Source organism: Ambystoma mexicanum, chromosome 12 (assembly GCF_040938575.1).
Source record: "Ambystoma mexicanum isolate Mex_15411 chromosome 12, UKY_AmexF1_1, whole genome shotgun sequence".
Taxonomy (NCBI): Eukaryota; Metazoa; Chordata; class Amphibia; order Caudata; family Ambystomatidae; genus Ambystoma; species Ambystoma mexicanum.
Genome location: NC_090936.1, coordinates 281,641,207 through 281,660,423, shown reverse-complemented (window position 1 = coordinate 281,660,423; position 19,217 = coordinate 281,641,207). Strand labels below are relative to the sequence as shown.

At 47.5% G+C, this 19,217-nt stretch overlaps 1 protein-coding gene across 4 annotated transcripts in view; it reads right to left on the bottom strand.

The window, feature by feature from the left end:
* Nucleotides 1-19,217, bottom strand: part of SPX (spexin hormone) — a 317,178-nt gene that overhangs the window by 24,139 nt on the left and 273,822 nt on the right. For 2 of the 4 annotated variants that reach the window (XM_069628440.1, XM_069628437.1), the window contains one exon: nucleotides 11,301-11,366. The exons of the other annotated variants lie outside the window; for them this stretch is intronic. In XM_069628440.1, the coding sequence (XP_069484541.1) occupies nucleotides 11,301-11,366 (66 nt within the window). The remainder of the gene's footprint in view (nucleotides 1-11,300; nucleotides 11,367-19,217) is intronic. 4 annotated transcript variants of the gene reach the window in all.

Below are 19,217 nucleotides of genomic sequence, written 5' to 3'. Positions count from 1 at the left end.
CCAGCCCGAGCCCTCATGAAGATCCCGGTCTAGGCGGGCGGTGAGATGAAGTTGCTCTGCGTTGGAGAGTGGAAAGACTGCACAAGGGCTGCTTGCTGTAGCAAGCAGAATGGGAAGCAGTCTGTTGTGCTGGCAGCCTCCACTGAAGTAGGACTGGGCCGAGGGCACTGGAGGTGCAGCAGGTCCATGTTGGAGCTAAAGTTGAAACGTGGTCCGAGGTCGGACCAATGCAACGGAAAAACCTGGGTCGCCGGCGGTGAAAGTGAAGACCTGACTGCCCAGGTTGGGACCTGGGAGTGCTCTGTGCCTGCAGTACGAGAGCAGCCAGAGCCCCATCCACATGTACATAGGCTGAGTAGTGTGGGCTCCCCTTCGCTCTAATTCCTAGACCCTAGTACCCCTGATAAAGAAATAATAATACAGACAGGGTTTTTGTTTGTGGAAAAATTATAGGCCGTAGGCTTGTTTATTTTCTACAGAAAATAACACCAACCAATAATCATAACAACCAAAAATAACACCAACTCGCTTTTGGGCACTTCGTGTCCAGGGGGTGTAGATACCCAGCCTTCTCCTTGGCTAGTCTTAGTTATCCTGGGGCATCCGTTCCTGGACACGTGCCGCCACACCTGAGTGGGTGTCGCCTCGGCCGTTCAGGTCCCCCCAAAAAGCGTCCCTATCTGCATCCTCGCTCTGCTAAGGCTCTAAAAATGTTATCTGTAAAAATTCCCATCCCTTTGCTAGATAGGTGTACCCCGTCCTGGTGGAACATCTCTGGGTTGTTCTGCGACAAGCCATGCTTTATAAACTGGAGCTCCATACTCCTACAGTACCTTTCTATCGCCTTGTTGAGCTTTTTCCTTGCAACTTCGATGGCATGCCTCCTGTGCGCCCCGTACCAGACTCTGCGGGTAATTATCTCAGACAGAAAAATTTCGGATTTCCACCAGCAGTGTGCTATAGTCCTTAGGGGCTCGCACATGTTGCGCATCAGTTCGCCCCTATTTGTTTTGACCAGGTCATTACCACCAAGGTGGATTACCAGATACTCCGGTGGGTCCCTAAACCCGATCAGGTCCGATACCCGATCGTGAATGTCCTCCCAATGCATTCCTGGGAGGCCCCACCAGGATGTTATTGTCTTTTTAAAATGCAGGCCCTCTTTGAAGTCTTCGATCCACCTGCCTGCCCGTGTCACAAATGAATGGCCGACTATCCATGCCGACTTGTAGGGGCTCGTATCTGCATGGGTGGATGGGAGAGGAATCATATCAAATTTTCTCTTACATATCTTTTGAAGCATTGTGACCTCCACCCCCCAATTTTCTTTACGCCTTTCGCTCACAGGCCTCCTGCCCATGCCGACGTGGCTGCCCCTATTCTAAAAGAGTGGGTCCCAAACTCCGCTGCATCCCACCCTGCTTCAGCTATAGGTTTCTTTAGCACTGCTTGGAACTGATAGCTGCTGAGCGCCCTGCCGTCCCTGTGTATCAGTAGCTGTCCCCCGACTTCCGGCCGTACCTCGATACATTTCTGCGTGATGCACCTGGGACAATGCTTCCTATCCTTAATGTAATTCAGCTCTATTGTTCTACCTTTCCCCATCTGGTATGTTTTTGACTTCCTCAGTATTATCAACATGCCTTTGGACCCTATGCTGACGTCGCCTCTTGCTAGCCCGTCCCCTGCAACTGTGTTGCGCGCTACCAGTTCCCCAATCCTAAAAGCCCCATAATATGCTAGTGCAAACGCCGCCCTGAACAGCATTGTCTCATAACTGTCGCTACACATACTATGCAACAAATGTAACAGTTTAACCACTTTTCCAAAATTCAGGGGTCTCCTGCTGTCTTTCCCTCCAATTTTGCCCAACCCTTCATTGCATATTTTATTCGTGGGCTAACTGTTGGGTCTGTCACCCCGGCCACCTTAGAGGTATATGCGACTGCGACCAAATGCGCTGCTTCCCAGCTTTTTCTTTTCCCCTGTGCAAATGCTTTCTCCAGGAAGTCACACATTTTGGAGATTGTAATCTCCCCCACTTCTTGCAACTCACTTTCCTTTAACACATTATTTACATGCTTCTTGTACTGCTCACCAGTTTTGTATGTTATAGCGTTCCTGGCCAATCTTTCTATCACTTGACCTTGCACCTCCTCTTCTGTGTCAACCTTGTAGTTAACCGTTTTTCCTCCATTGCTTTTAATGGGACCCATGCCTTCTGTAGCGTGGGCGTTTTTATCTTTTTTGCATCTGGCCGCAGCTCTCTGAACTTGCTCCACTGGAAACGAGACAAGGCGTCAGCGACCACATTTCCTTCTCCAGCGATATGCCTCGCCCTTAAGACAACATTATTATTCAGACAACCCAATGTTATTGCCCTCATTAATTCCAAGACCAGCGGGCATGATGCGCTTCCATTATTTATTACATGCACTACTGCCTGTTGTCTGACCAAACATTTAGCTCTTTGCTATTTAGCTTTGCCTCCCATGCACACAGTGCTACCCAGATGGGAAACAGCTCCAGTAATGTGATATTACTCGTCCAAGCTGCATCCTGCCATGCCTTTGGCCACTTTTCTGCGCACCATTCTGTACCCAATATTACGCCAAAACCAAATCCCCCAGCTGCATCTGTAAATAACACCCTCTTGTTCTCCTCGTTTATTGGTGAGCGCCAGATCACTGCTCCATTGAATGATTTAAGGAATACACCCCATACTTCCAAATCTTTCTTGATTCTCCCGCCAATTCTGACTCTGTGGTGCCCCTCTTTGGCCCCTCTTGTTCTCTGTTCAATCCTTCTTTGGAATATCCTGCCTTGCGGTATAACCCTACCAGCAAAGTTTAGTTTACCTGCTAGTGATTGCAATTCCTTCACAGTGGCCTTGTTTCTCCCTTTTAGGCTTTTGATTGTTCCCAGTAGATCTGCCACTTTTTCCTCCGGGATCCTGCACACTCCCCTTTGTGAGTCTATTTCTATACCTAGAAATTGGATTCTTTGTGTTGGGCCCATTGTTTTTTCTTCCGCCAGCGGGAAGCCCCAGTCTTCTGTCAATGCCATGAATTTATTCAAGGTAGCCCTACACAGTTCAGAATCCTGTGGTGCCACAAATAAAAAATCGTCCAGGTAGTGGACTACCTGTGCCTCCTCCATCTCCTTTGTAGTGCCCATTGTAAGAATAATTCACTTTTTCAAAATATGCGCACGAGATGGCGCAACCCATTAGTAGGCATTAATCGACAAAATATTTGCCCTCCCAATGCATGCATAGCCACCTCTCTGATTCCCTATTGACTGGAAGCAGGCGAAATGCTGACTTTATATCGGCCTTCGCCATCCATGCCCCCTCCCCTGCCTTCATGACCACCTGTACTGCTTCCTGAAAATCTGCATTAGACACTGACACTGCATCCTGTGGTAAGCCATTGTTCACCGATGCCCCTGGAGGGTATGATAAGTGGTGAATCAGCCTGAATTCGCCTACCTCCTTCTTTGGGACCAGCCCCAATGGTGAGCATATGTATTCTAAAAATGGAGGGGATCTGTATGGGCCCCCTATCCTCCCCAGTTCTACTTCTTTCTTGATTTTCTGGCCCACTAACTCTCTGTTCTCTAAAGCGGATTTCAGGTTTTTTGGGGTATTCTGGGACCCTTGCCCTTCAAATGGAATATTGAAACCCTCCTGGAAGCCTCTCCTGATCGTCTCTGCAACTTCCCTGTCTGGAAAAACCTGTAGCCACCTCTCCATTCTTTCAATCTTAACTGGCGTGGCCCCTTTCTCATCACTTTTCTTAACTCCGTTTTTCCAGCACCCTGTGCGTGCTGGATGCTGCTCTGGTACATTTTGTGGTACTATGTTCACCCCTACAATTTTCGCATCTGTGGCTGAATTTGCATTTCTTGCCCCAGCTACATGGTACCCCATTCTCGAAGTTTCGACATTGTGCTGCCTCTGTCCTTGTTGGCCCATTGCTTCCCCTACCACCCCCTTGTGCTGTTGGTAGTATGCTGTTCTGCCAACTTCTCTGTGAGCTGTATTGCCTGCTCCGAAAACTCTGATCCCTTGCTCTGTCATAATTGTTCTCATATCTTCTGGTATTATATTTGTAATCATTTCTGAAATCGTTTTGCCAATATTGCCTCCTTTGATAGCCTCCCGCACTACTCTGTTCCCTGGCGTCCCATTTTTCTTTTAGCACATTGAATATGTACAGGTTGAAGTTCTCCTCATCCCAACCTATGTCTGGGAAGCAATCCATTTCTTTTCTAAATTCGTGGTCATATTCCTTCCATGCATCCCCCCCAAATGCTTTGTAAACCTTTAAGACTCTCTGCTGGTATGTTACCAGTGATAAACCGTCTTCTGGGTATTTTTGCAGTATGATAGTGGACATTATTTGGAAAGCCGCCGTCCAATTATCAAAATTCCTTGGTACTGGTGCCCTTTTTAGTAAGCCCTTCTCATCCTCCTTTATATCCTCGAATGATACATTCTGCCCTCCCTTTTGGACATCTAGTAACGAAAAGATATCTATAAATTCTTTTCTCCATATTTTTTCCTTCACTTTTTCATTAATGTACCATGCCTGAGCCTTCATAGAACACCCTTGGGCATCTTTTCCGACCGTGAGCCTGCCATATTTTGTCATAACTGTGGCTGGTTCTTGTACTGTTATCTTTGTAAGCCCGGCCGGCGTCACCGGTGGGCTGGTGGTCGCCCCCTGGGGAATGGACCCTGGCGGAACCCCTTGCACCCTCCCCTTGTGGAATGGGGACCCCGTTGTCTGCTGGACTTGGCCCACCTGTCCCCTGACCGTCACCTGCCCCATCTATCCTAGCCTTTCTCTGTTTATCTTTACATATTATCCCCTTCCATTTCACCCATGCCTGCAAGTGCTCCCTTTCTTCGTCCTCGCTACTATCCTCCTCCTCAGATGTCACTACCAATTGTTCAGCCCTGTGCTTGTTGTGCCTCTTCTCTTTTTCTTTCTGGGTTCTGGGCGACTTACCCTGAACCGTGATGCATTCTTTCAACATTTTAACAATTTTGTCCCCAATGTTATTATTAATTTTTTCTTTACCTTTTTTGTTGGTTTTCTTTTGCCTCTTTTTGGGCTCCTCCGGCTGCTCCTGTGGCCTTCCTGCCACTACTCTTGCCCTCTTCTGGCCTTGCGGTAATGCTACATCCTCCTGACCGCTGCTGGACTCCTCTAGCAGCAAAGGCGACATTGCCTTTGCCTTCTCCTCCTTCTGCATCAGCTCCAGCACCCACTGTGCTCCATATTCTTTTTCCGCTTTTTTAGCCCATGCGCTAAATTCTTGCGCTCTTCTTGCCCTTTCTCCAGCCATTGCTTTCAAAATTCGTATTGTTTGCCTTGCTTGAGGCTTGTGCTCCTCTGACGTGCAAAAATGTATTTTCTGTGTGTTCCGGCTGCCGTGGCTGCTCGTGTTTTGCTGTGTAATAATGTTGCTTGTCCTGGAGTTCCAGGACGTTGGATTAGAACTCAGGCCCCCAGCGTATCAATCCCAATGAATTTATTGTTTGTGCCACTGGTTGCTGGTAGTCTTTGCAGCCCAGGCGCACAGTTTGTTCCTGCTTCCGTGCTCTGTGTGCCTGTACCTTTAAGAAAAATTCCCAGCGTGTCCGCTCCCTCCGATTGCGTGTGCCTGGACCGGCCACGCCCCCTCATTATCGTGCCTTCCTTTACCCGGATTTCGCGGGCTTCGTCCGGCACCTTCCCCTGCCCTCCCGGGCCTCTTCACGGCGTTGCTCCTTTGCAGACGATGGACTCCTCCAACCTGCGCGCCCGCTGCTCCTCACTTCCTCGCTGCGGCTGCTGGTCGGCTGCGGCCGCTGGCTCCTTCCACAGTGGACTTCTTCCCTCGTTCCAGACTTCCTCGCTGCGTTCTTCTGCAGCGATCGCCGGCTCCTGTGGCTGCTTCCTTTCGGCGCCCACGGCTCCTGAAGTCTTCTCCACACGGCCCCGACGCCGACGGTAGGTCTCCTCCAGCAACTTCCCGCCGCTCGACAAAAATGCTGCGGCTCCTGAAATCTTCTCCACACGGCCCCGACGCTGACGTTAGGTCTGCTCCAGTAACTTCCCGCCGCTCAACAAAATGCTGTGGGTTGTGGGGAAACAAAGTCACGAAAAGCCAGCAGAGGCAAAACGTTTCCTTCTCCCCCTTTTCCAGGCCCTGGGAGCTTACCCGAATGAGGTGAGCTCCTTACCTGGTTGTGCCTAATCTGCTTTTCGTTGGGATACTTATACCCCCTTTGCCCTTTGCTGCACTTCTGGGGGGCCGGACTTCCTCCTGCCCCCCTGTTGCTTTTTCTTCACACCTTTCCCCATATGTGTTGTGTTTCCTTGGCAACGCCGCGGGTGGGCATGCCGCTTGGCTGCCCCTCCCCTTGCATTTTGCACCGTTTGGTTCCCCCACTCCACGCCTAACCCCCCAGGTCCTCTATCGTGCCGCACTTTGTGCCGCACGGGGTGTGGGGCATCGGCAGCCCAGGTGGCTCTGTAACAGTGGGCGCAGGGATCTATGATGCAATGCAGGACATCATGAACCCTATCTGTACGTGGTGTGTGGGGCAGGTGGCCAGCATGGGGCTGCTGCATCTCGCTGCACGATCTGTGGGAAAGGGCCGAGAAGTGGTGCTGCGCATATGCTGCCAACACTGCAGGGCATGGCATATGAGTATGCAGTACTTATATCTAACCGGGCTGATACCGCCACGCTTAACACTCCCACCTACGTCTCCACCTGGCACAGAGCCACCAGAAAGAGCACCTTTCAGGTGTACCCAACTAACGTCATCCCCCAGCGCTGTCACCATGACAGTTCAGGAAAGTCGCAGCTACACTGCTCGAACATGTTTCGCCTCCCTCAAATAGTCCTCCGGAAGATTAGAAAGTGCTTGTCCAAGTCCGAGGGCATCCATCTTTGCCTCCAGAAATAAGCTCAACTTTACGGTATAAAAGTGTGTGAATCAACCAACCAGGCACATACTTGGCAAAATAGTGAAATGAAATGCTCTGTATTGGAGCAGGGGAAATTTCGTAAGAAATGGGCTGCCTGCGTCGTGTGGAAACATGGGGCAGCGCCTTCCTGTACAGTGCCGCGCCAGCAAATCTCCTGCAGTGCCTCTGCTGGCCGCAGGCACTGTGTGTTCTGGCTCTCTGTAAACAAGTTCGGAGTGCAGTGGACAGCACAGTGAAGATCTGGCCTGTCCCGAAGCGAACCTCCTCCCTGCACCTTCTGGTAATTGAGCATCGGATGCCAGAGGGTTTCTATGAGAAAAAGGAACACGCTTTTGAAAAACACCGGGAAGTGCGGCCAGGCCAACCAAAGGAACATTACCAGTAGCTGCATGGTCCCACACGGTCTTCATTCCAGCCGTACAAGCATATGTATGCGAAAGGTATGAGGAAGGCTTAGGATACCAGCGCTGCACCTCAAGGGTTGACCGCATCCAGATGCCCTACACTGAGGTCCCGTTTGTGAAGTCCAGATATTGGCCAGCAACTTTTTCAAATGGCCTTCTTCATGACATACCTCCAAGGTGTAGTCAGTAGCAGTGTCAACCACGGGAGGTGAGGAGGGGTGTTGGTTCGGTTCTGACACCAGGCCCTCTGTGCACTGCACCAGTGGGAGGAATGCTAGAGGTCACAGCAGACAATATATCTGGGAGCTGCATGGGAAGGAAAGAGTACCAGAGGCCACGAGCAAGAGGTAGAAGCTCTCCAGGTGCAGCACGAGAAGCACCAAAGCCTCAACAAGAAAGAGCATGTGCCCTGCCAAAATTACTCCAGAGAAGGAAGAAGGCAAGAACAGTGATGAGAATGGCCTGCTGTTTCCTACTCGTCGTGAGTGGTTATGTAACGACACAAGGAAGGCAGCAAGATAAACCCTATACTGCCAAGGAGGGAAGGGCAGGACAGCCCAGTCAACCTAATCCGTGCCTCCTTCCACGTGCGTGCGAGTTTGTAATCCGGCGAAAGTGGTACTTGCTATCCTGTCTCCCCATTTGTGGGCATTAATCAGCACCGGCAAACCAAGTAGCAGCTCTAAAGTGGAAACCAACACTGGGAGAAGGTGCATACCATGCCATGCCATTGCACAGACCAGTGGCACTGAAGTGAAGGTGTTGCTGTTTCAGTAGTATGAAGTGAGGTGAGCCATGTTGGAGCAGGACGAGTGGCAAATACTGGCCCGGAGCAGATGATAGATCCTGGGTGCCGTGCAGTGAATTGGGGAGCTCCTATGATCTGAGCTCCGGGGACAATAAGGCATGGAGTTTCAACGTCACATGCCCATGCCTCAACCAGCTCCTGGTTTGGAGTCCCCACATGGAAGGTATGCAGAATCCATTGGAGATGATGGATTTGCCTCCCCACCTCCTCAAGCATGAGCACGGACAACAGGTGTCCCAGAGAAAGAGAGACAGTGGAACAGTAAGTGGCCGTGACACCTGGCCATGAGTGTTGCTCGACCAGCCCTCCATCTATGGCCCAGACAAATGTCGCCCTGTGTGCAATTCCTGCCAGCTCCAAGCTCGGATGTCACCAGCTCAACTGTCCGGCCTGGAAGAAGGACTGGTCATTACTGCTGCTCCATTAACAGCAATGGCTCCTGCCTGGGGGAGGAAAAGGAATGGCCCAGGCACCCCATCACCTGTGTGTGGCCAACCAACGTCATGCAGCCCTGACACTCGCCATCAGGAAGAAGTGCAATGAGCAAGTGAGGGTTTCTGCTCTGCAAGAGTGCTTGTGCACCCTCCAGTGCCACTGCATTAGTGACACTCCTGCCTGCGAGAGTGTGACAAAGGAGAAGGGGGGGTGAGTAACATGCTGTCACCCCATGCCCTGTCAACATGATGTGGCACAGCCTAGATGCCGCCCTGCTGTCAGCGTCTCACTGCATGCCATAACATCAAGGGACTAGGCCGATGTGGCCCCTGGTATCCCCAGGTGCGGCTTTGTTGGTTATTGTGAACTGTAACACCGACGGACCGGGAACCTTGGAAATAAATATCCTGAATGGACGTTGGTGGAAAGGGAACTGGTCTCCAGCAGTCCTGCAATTGCTCGTTGAGGACTCTGCAAACACATGTTTTGATGCTGTGAGCATGCATACTAGTTATTTTAGTGGTTTTGGTAAAGAACAGCTAGGTGAAATAGTGATCCCGCTGTTTGTAGGTGTGGGCTATATGGTGCCAGCAGCTAACAATGGCGTCATTCAGTGGTTGTACTTTCCACACCCCAGGTTAATAAAGGGTTTTGAAACATGTGGCCAGACTGCCAACATTTCACCGGCGGTTCACCAATCGCGACTGTCACCCGCAAGTTATCTGTATAGTGTGTTTCTGTGTGGGTTGCCGTGATATATCCTAGTTGTTGTTGATCCTATGATTCGGAAGTAGCCCAAGTAATGTTGTTCTGTAACGGGGAAGGGGATCGTCTATGTTTAGGAATAGCTGTTTGTTTGTTATGAAAAAGGAGGAGTGTGGTGTGTGACCCTCTCAAGAGTGTTGCCCCTTTAAGGGAATGTATCCCTCACCTTGTGTATTGCCCTTTTAACACGGGCCATGACTGTGTCATGGCCCAAGCTAATAAAAGGGGGATCTGCAGACACGTGGACAGAGCGGCTGCAGACTCCAGAAGAGGAGCGACTGAGTCTGTGTCTTATTTCATGTAGGCTGCAGGCCTACATGTGGAGGCACAGGCCTGCATGCCCTGATACAGTGAGACCCTCGTGCCAGCACGGTGGCAGAGGCCTGCACGGTCAGGGGCATAGTTGGCTGTGCCTCCACCCCCAATGGTGCTGGCATCCTGTAGGACCATGGGGCCTACCCCCAACCCCCACAGGAACTGGACCTGTCGTGTGCTTATCGTTATAGCACTATGGGGGCCGGCTGGATGTCCGTGGCTGGCCCCCCAGAACAGCTAGCATTGCTCGTCCCATACATGGTACATAAGAAAAGGTTTTTCTCATCTGATGCACAACATTCATCTACATGCAAAAAAACTGCTATATGTAGAATTTCCAAACTCAATAATCAGGAAAACCACCGTCCACTTTTCTCATCCAAACACATCACTTCACGCTCTGGTTTCATAACAAAAATGATGCCTGAAGCAGAGCTCGCAAATCAAGTCGTGGCCCTATAAGTATGTAAGGAATTTGCTTTCCCATAGCGTTTATAAATACAGAACGTCAAGTACCAGAATGTAATTTAATGGCAGCCTACAAACCGAGGTTAAATATAAGGGTACCTGTAAATATCATATGTCCTCCAGGTAAGACATATAGAAAATAGACAATGAACCAAGATATATGTGAGGGTAGAGGCAATGCTTCCACAATTACAGAAACAATTCTTGTAATAGAAAAATATATATTTGTATTTATTTTTACCTCATATTAATGTTCTTAAATCAGAACATATTTCCACAGCTCAGATTCTATGACATCAACATCTCTTCTTTCATACAACCATTCATACACTAAAACAACTCAGTATTTTCAATAGAAATAAAGACAAAAAAATGTGGACAAAGAAATTGTGACATCTATTCTCACAAAAGAACAAACAACAATCCTGTTCATATCACTGTTGTTTCTTGTATCTAAATACACTTTCCAATGTTCATAGAGTGGGTTTTACTCCCTCTCTCTGGGATCTACATATGTTTCGGCCGATCTTGGACCCCCCTGGGTCCTCTAATTAATCACAACTTCTTCAGGGTCTAGAAACCTCTCTTCGGGATTCCTCATACAACAGGAAAAATGATGTCTTCTGTGGAATAGTTCTAAAGGTAAATACATACAACAGCCTATTGGACTCAAGCCTTCTAATTCCAAATAGACACAATTCACTGGTGTGTATCTTTCTTTACTGCTGATACCTATCAACACTCACCTTTAACCATGAAAGCGTGTCAGTCGTAGGGCTGATACTGGAAATCAATCCTGAGGGGCATGAAGATCATTTACATACACCTAGAAATATAGGGCAGAGGATATATAAATATCCTTCTCTTCATTCTGTACACATATGGCAGCCATATAGATCTGCACTTACATGTATCTTCATAATCTTGTTATAATGGGCCGTCTCATTCAGTGGAGCTAAAAATTGGCGGAGTTCATACAGGTCATTTCTTCGCAGTCTATGACTTTACTGTCACTATAAAGGATAAAATCACAAGGGCGCCAATCTTTTCACCTCATATAATTCACAGTTTCAGAACAAGAGCCTGTGTATTAAATAAATAAATAAAGCTACTCACCCCTTCTATTGGGATGCAGGAAATCGTGTACATACACGATATGTCCTTCCGGTATCTCTTCCAATGCTAAGGATAAAAGTAGGCAAAACCGTCACTGGTCAGGCCTACTAAATCTAGCCAGTCACTCTTTATTTATTTATTTATTTATTTATTTACTTATTTATTTATTTATTACATTTGTTACTCGCCCAGACCCGTGGGTATCACGGCGAAAATGGATGAATCTTATTGCATATCTTATACAAAGTTACAATGAATCTTATCCCATATCTTGTACAAGGTTACAATGAATCTTATCACATATCTTATACAATGTTACATTACGTCAGACAGAGAGTAGCAATGCTTTACAGTTCTTGTAGCAAACCTGAAGGGTTGCTGGACATACTAGTAGGCCATAGTATCGGCATTAGGTAATGCAGTTAGGTGAGTCGGGAAAGTCAGGGCGTTCTGGTGTTTTGGCTGATTAGGAGTAGCTGAGTTTAGTATTTATTGAATAACCAGGTTTTCAGTGCTTTTTTGAATCCTATTAATGTGTCCTCATTTTTTACGCTAAGTGGTAGGCATTCCAATAAGTGGGGGCTAGGACTTTGAAGCTGCTTCCTCCTGCTCTCTTGTATCTATATTGCGGTATTTCCAAGAGAGCCAGTTTATTGGATCTGAGTGTCGTACAGGAGGTTTTTTCCTTAATGGTATTGGTGAGGTAGCTTGGCGCTTTATTTACTATGCATTTATGAACAACACTAAGTGTTTTGAAAATGATTCTGGCTTCAATTGGCAGCCAGTGATTTTCTCGCCTGATGTTGGTTATGTGATCCGATTTCTTTATATCTAATGCTGCTCTGAGGGCTTTGTTCTGCAGTAATTGTAACTTACTGATATTAGTTTTGGATGTTCCTAGAAGAAGGATGTTACAATAGTCCAGTTTTGTTAAAATCAGCGCTCTAGCCAAGGTGATACAGTTTGTAGGAGTGAGGAATTGGCGGCTGAGTGTGATAAGTTTGGCTGTGTAATCTGTAGAGGAAGAGAGGGCTGATATTTGTTTATGCATTGTAAGGTTGGCATCTATATATACTCCAAGAGTTTTGACTTGCTTGAGTACTGGGATCTGTGTTGTTCCGTCTATGTTGATGTGTGAGTAGTCGGGATGGAGGGTGCTTATTCTTTTTTGTGAGCCCACAATGAGAACCTCCGTTTTCGCATCGTTGAGACAAAGAATCTTTAGGGCCATCCAATTTTGAATTATGGCGTAGACTTTGTTGATGGTGTGAGTGTCTTGGGCGTAGTCCCCTGTAATGGGGGTGAGGATCTGGGTGTCATCTGCAAAGTTTGTGTAGATGACACCCATATCGTCAAGGGCTGAGAATTGAAGTTTTGTATAAGCATTATAGAGTGTGGGGGAGAGACAGGATACCTGCAAACTCCTATAGGAACTGCTATAGGGTCAGCTGCATTATTTCTGATGGCAACTCTGGATGTTCGATTCGATAAAAAGGAATTAATCCAGAGTGTGGCGTTGTTTGAGAAGTTAAAGTCTATTTTTAAGGTTTCACAAAGTTTGTCATGGTCTACCAGGCTGAATGCTGCTGATAGGTCCAGCAACAATAGGGTAGCCATTTTTCCTGTATCTCTGATGGTGTCTAATTGGATTTTCAGATCCAAGAGAGCCGTCTCAGTACTGTGGTTGGGCCTGAAACCGGATTGTCTAGCTCCTAATAAGGTATTATGTTCAAGGCAGGTTTATATTTGGTTGTAAGCTATTTTATCAATGATTTTGAGAAGGAAGGGGACTGTCGTTATAGGTCAGTAGTTTGACGGGGCTAAGGGATCAAGAGTGGGCTTTTTTAGTAGTGGGGGACCCACGCTTCTTTGATGCTAGCTGGGACCAGATTAGTATTCAAGGAGGCATTCCCGAAATTAGTGATTATGGGTGTGAGGGTAGGGGCGCACAGTTTAACTAGGTGTGCTGGTAAATTGTCTCCTTTACAGTTTGATGCTTTGAGTTTGGTTATAGTACTATATACTAAATCTTGGGAGACTGGGGTGAAATCAAAGGAGGGAGTAGAGTCTCCTGTGAGCTTGGTGATTTGGTTCAACGAGGGGTGTTTGTCAGATAGGAGGTTTCTTTTGGAAGTAATCTTGTTTTGTAATAGTTTAATTTTATTGGCAAGAGCATCTTGAATAGTGTTGCACCATTCTTTGCTTGGTTGGACAGGGTTGATGATAGGGATAGGGTTTTCCAGCTCTTTAAGTATTGTGAATAGGTCTTTTGTATCGGAGGAGGCATTTCTGATTCTGGTATTAAGGGCATCGGCTTTGTGAGCAATGATGGCTGCTTTGTAGGTTTTATTTGCGGCATTGAAAGCGTCCATGGCTTCCGGAGTGTGGGTTTTATTTAGTCGGTGTTCAAATGATCGTTTAATCCGTCTAATTGAAACAAGTCCCTCATTAAACCAGAAGGAGGATTTTTTGTCCTTGCGTTTGGTTTTAGTGACACAAGGAGCTAGGGTGTCTATTGTGTTAGTGAGACATTTGTGGTAAGTGTCGGCCAGAGTACAGGGGTTCTCATTTTTGATACTATTGTCATTGAGGGCAAATACTAGCAATGGGTTGAGATTTTCTGCTGAGAGTTTGCAGATATTTCTCGTTACGTAAGATTCCACTATGTTAGTTTTAGGTGTGTTTGGTTCATTACATAGGATAGAGAAGTTTACACTATGATGGTCTAACCAGGGTACTGCGATAATGGAGTCAATGGAAACTGTAGTATTGAGAGGTAGTATCCAATCTAATATTCTTCCTTTCGTGTGGGTGGGGGCGTTCACCAGTTGTGTGAATGCCATGTCTTTGAGTGCACTATAAAGTGCTTCTGCTTTATAGTCTTGGGTGTCATTGAATCCTAGGTTCAAGTCACCAAGGACTATGCATTTTGTATTAGGTTTAATGAATGGCGTTAGTAGTAAAGGTATGTCTATATCAGAGTGAGATTCTGTATATGGATATTAAATTTATAGTCGTTTTAGTTTTCGTGGTTAGTTTGGCTAACAGGATTTTGTACCCGTCTGGGTTCTCTATGGGACAGGCTCTTATTTTGAGTTGGGTTTTAGCAATCACATTACAAAAAAGAGTTATCTAAATACACACGTGTCTCTGATAGACTTTCCCCTCTACGCAATAAATCTAATACACATGCTTGCCATTTGTTGTCCTACAACCAAATCTTTAATTCCCTCATCTCGTGGGGTCCGCCTCAAATAATTAATTAAATCCATTGCACAAATTATTGATCACAATCGTATTTAGTTTATTCCCCTCTCTGTGGGACTAAGTAATTTTGCATTATCTTATGTGAACCAATTTGTTGATTTCAACATTCTGTAAGTGATTCAATCATGCAACTAAACTAAGTCAATGCCTAGTCTGGGATGCCCAATGGAAGCCCTTATTCATATATTTTCATGTCAAGTTCTTAAATCTGGATGATAAACCCTTACATAACGCCCCTCTCTTTGAATCCCCCTGACCTCACTGAGCCAAGAAGTAGGTTGTTTTGCAAATTAAAAGGTTTATTGGAAAAATTAAACACTGTATATATATGGGATACATTACTCACCGTAATCGTATTTCTGATGCTTGTATCTGCTTAAATTCACATGCTGTGCATAGGCCGACATCTAGTGGAAGCTGCGGAATATTACAGTTTGTTTTTCGAAACTCGAAAATGGGCGTCGACACAGGCGTGCCAGTAATACTATCCCTAGTGTGACGTCCACTGTACCCAAGATCCCTCACGCGTCTAGGATCCTCAGATTGTATTTTTTCTGACATGAGGAAGCATGAGGAGTAGCGTGAGTACAGATAATCCAAGCAGATAGACAGAAAGATAAGACTACAAGCAATCATGCGCCTTCTCTCGGAGGGGAGGAAGGGTGGGTCGCATGTGAATCTAAGCAGATACAAGCATCAGAAATACGATTACGGTGAGTAATGTATCCCTTCTGAGGCTTGTGGAATCTGCTTAGATCACATGCTGTGCATAGATTAGCGAGCAGTACCAGAAGAAGGAGGTGGGATGTGAGAAGGGTCATGAGCAAACAGGTGTCTTAGAACCGCTTGTCCCACTTGTGTATCTGTCTTGGAATGAGTGTCAATGCAGTAATGCTGAGTAAAAGTGTGAATAGAGCTCCAAGTAGCTGCTTTGCAAATGGTGTCGAGGGGAACATTTGCAATGAAAGCCAGAGTGGCCCCAATGCCTCTAGTAGAATGGGCCCTTGGCGTAAAAGGCAGAGTCTTTTCAGAAAGAGAGTAACACAGCTGTATACAGTTGATAATCCACTTCGAGATCGCGCCTTTAGAGACGCGATCCCCCTCTCTGCCTGTAGCTACGGAGACAAACAGTTGATCTGTTTTCCTTAGCGGTCTGGTTTTATTTACATAGTAGAGGACCGCCCTACGCACATCCAGGGTGTGTAGTTTCACCTCAGCTGAGCTTTGCGGGTTCTGGAAGAAAGCCGGAAGCTCGATTGACTGGTTTACATGGAACTTAGATATAAATTTAGGTGAGAACCTAGGGTGTGTGCGTAAAACCAGTTTGTCTTTGTGGATAGTAAAGAAAGGATCCTGCACTGACAGAGCCTGAATTTCACTGACCCTTCTTATAGAGGTAATGGCTACTAAGAAGGCCGTTTTATAAGTCAGGTGTTTGAGACTACTTTTATGCATGGGTTCGAAAGGGGGGCCCATGAGCTTAGCTAGCACCACATTGAGGTCCCATCCTGGCGGTGGGTTCGAAATAGGAGGGTGAAGTCTCTTTACTCCTTCCATGAAGGCTTTAACTACTGGTACTTTCCACCACGATACTTTGTTATGGGATGTGGTGTAAGCCGAGAGGGCTGCCAGGTGTACTTTCAGAGAGTTAAAAACCAAACCTGCGTCCAGCAGGTGGAGCATGTATGTTACAACGTTGGAAGGAGTGCAATCAACTGGGTTGATTTGTTTATTCTGGCACCAAATAACAAATCTCTTCCACTTGCCAAAGTAACAGTGCCTTGTGTTTGGTTTCCTGGATTCTTTTAGGATGTCCATACACCTTTGTGGTAAATTGAGATGCCCAAACTCTATGACCTCAGGAGCCATGCTGCCAGGTTCATTGAGTTGGGTTCCTGGTGCACTGTTTGACCTTGTTGCTGGGACAGTAGGTTGTACCAGGTTGGGAGTTTGATGGGCTCGCACACCGCCATCCTGCGTAGGTGTGGAAACCATGGTTGTCTCGCCCACATGGGAGCAACTAGGATGAGCGTCATCGATTCCTTGTTCATCTTGTACACCACCTTCCTGATGAGAGGAGTTGGTGGAAAAGCGTATGCAAACATCCCTGACCAGTTCATCCACAGGGCGTTCCCTTGGGAGTCTGGCTGGGGGAACCTGGATGCAAATCCTGGGCATTGTTTGTTTTCGCTTGTGGCGAATAGGTCTATAGTGGGGAAACCCCACTGAGAGAAGAGATCTTCTACGATATCTCTGTGAAGGACCCATTCGTGTTCTTTTGGGAGGGAGTCTCTGCTTAGGGCATCCGCTAGGGAATTGAGCTCCCCTGGAACATGTTGTGATGACAGGAAGATGTTCCGTCTGAGTGCCCATATCCAGATTTTCTGGGCAAGTTTGGACAGATTTGGCGAACGAGTCCCTCCTTGTTTGTTCAGATAGAACATGGCTGTCGTGCTGTCCGTCTGGATCTGCACCGACAAGTTTAGCAGATGGGGCTCGAATGCCCGAAGCGCTCGGAATACTGCCAGAAGCTCTAGCAGGTTGATGTGGTTCTTGGCTACTGAGTGAGACCAGAGACCCTGAGCTGTGTGGTGGAGATGGTGAGCTCCCCACCCAGTCAGGCATGCATCTGTAGTCACCACTGCTTGTACTTCGGGATCGTAAAAGGGTTTTCCCCTTGCGAGATTTTCTTTTGTCCACCAGTGTAAGCTCTGTACGAGTGTTGGCGAAACGACCACTAGATCGTCCCACTGACCACTTGCCTGAGACCACTGTTTCGCCAACCATTCCTGCATGGGACGCATGCGCAGACGCGCGTGGGGGACCAGGTAAATGCATGACGCCATCATGCCCAGTAACCGCATTGCTTTGGGTACCGTTATTTGTTGACCTGACTGATAATGTGGAATTTGCAGTAGTATATTCCGAATTCTCTCTTCCGAAGGGAAGGTCAACCCTTTCTGAGTATCTAGGATTGCTCCTAGGAACTGTTTTGAGGTGCTTGGCACCAGACTTGACTTCTTCTCGTTGATAGAGAAGCCTAATTCGTGGAGGAGGTCGATAGTCCTCTGAATGTTTGACCTGAAAATTCCTGGGGTTTCCCCCGTTATGAGCCAGTCGTCCAGATAAGGGTACACTGGGATTGCCTCCCTGCGTAGGTGTGCAGCTGCCACCGCCAGTACCTTGGTGAATACCCTTGGTGCTGAAGCTATCCCGAAGGGCAGTACCTTGAATTGGTAGTGGCGACTGTCCACCTTGAAGCGCAAGTACTTTCTGTGCGCTGGGAGCATGGAAATATGAAAATAAGCATCTTTCATATCCAAGGTTGCCATGTAATCCCCCTTTTTTAGGAGGGGGATAACCTCTTGTAGCGTGGTCATACGGAATTTTTGGGGCTTGACATACTTGTTGGCAGGCCGTAAGTCCAATACTGGGCGCATTGTCAAATCTTTCTTTGGCACAAGGAAGTAAGTTGAATAGATACCCTTGTTTACCTGGTGTCCTGGGACGAGTTCTATCGCGTCCTTTTCTAGCAGAATGGCGATCTCCTCGAGAAGGATCTTCTGATGTTCTAAGGAGTGTATTCTTTGTCATGGAGGGTGGTTCCGGGGACGCTGCAGTAATTCTATACAATATCCTGCAGACACTGTTGACAGCACCCATCTGTCTGAGGTGATCCCTTCCCAAGCCTGGGTGAAGTTGGAAATGCGTCCCCCTACTGGGGTTGCGTGAGAAGGGACCCTGAACTGAGCGTCACTGCTTTGGCGGAGGCGTGCCACCTCCCTTGTTGGGGCTGCCTCTGCCTCTTCCACGACCTCTCTTGTTACCTTTATTGTAACTTTGGGTAGATTGCTGGTTATTATTCCATTGTGTACCCTGTCCTTGGGCATAGTTGCCTCTTTGTGAATTTTGGCCGCGTGGGCGACGAAAATTACTGTTCCCCCTCTGGTTCGGGGGTTTGTTGGTAAGCTGGCCAAGGGATTTGAGAGTCTCGTACTCGTCCTTGGCATTTTTAAGTGCGTCTTCGACCGCTTTCCCAAACAATAGATCGGGTTCCACCGGCTTGTCTATTAATGACGCCTGTGTTTCTGTCTTGAACCCCGACTGCCGCAACCACGCATGTCTCTTGATAACAGTACCTTCTGCTATCAATCTTCCTGCGTTGTCTGCAGCGTCGAAAGTTGCTTTTAAAATGCAACCAGACACGGCTCTCCCTTCTGCCGAGATCCGAGCCAACTGGCCCTTTAACGGTTCAGGAGCAGAGGCTATGAGCGCCGCGACCTCTTCCCATTGATGGCAGTTGTAACTTGCCAACAGGGTGGTGGAGTTAGCAATCCTTGCTTGGTAGGCGGACGTTGAGGCTACCTTCCTGCCAAACCCGTATAGTCTTTTGCTCTCCTTGTCGGGAGGAGCTTCTGACGACGATAAGGGTGTCCCAGCCCTCTTCCGAGTGTTGGTGACCACTAGGGAGTCTGGTTTAAGATGACCTCTTATATAAAGAGGGTCAGACTGGGCTGCCCGAAAAAGTTTTTCGACTCTGGGGTTGACGGCTCTGGTGAGGTTAGGGTTCACCAGGGATGGATCTATTCTACGTTGGATGGATTTAAGGATAGGGATGGTCTGAGTGACCGGCCTCCTCTCTCCCACCAA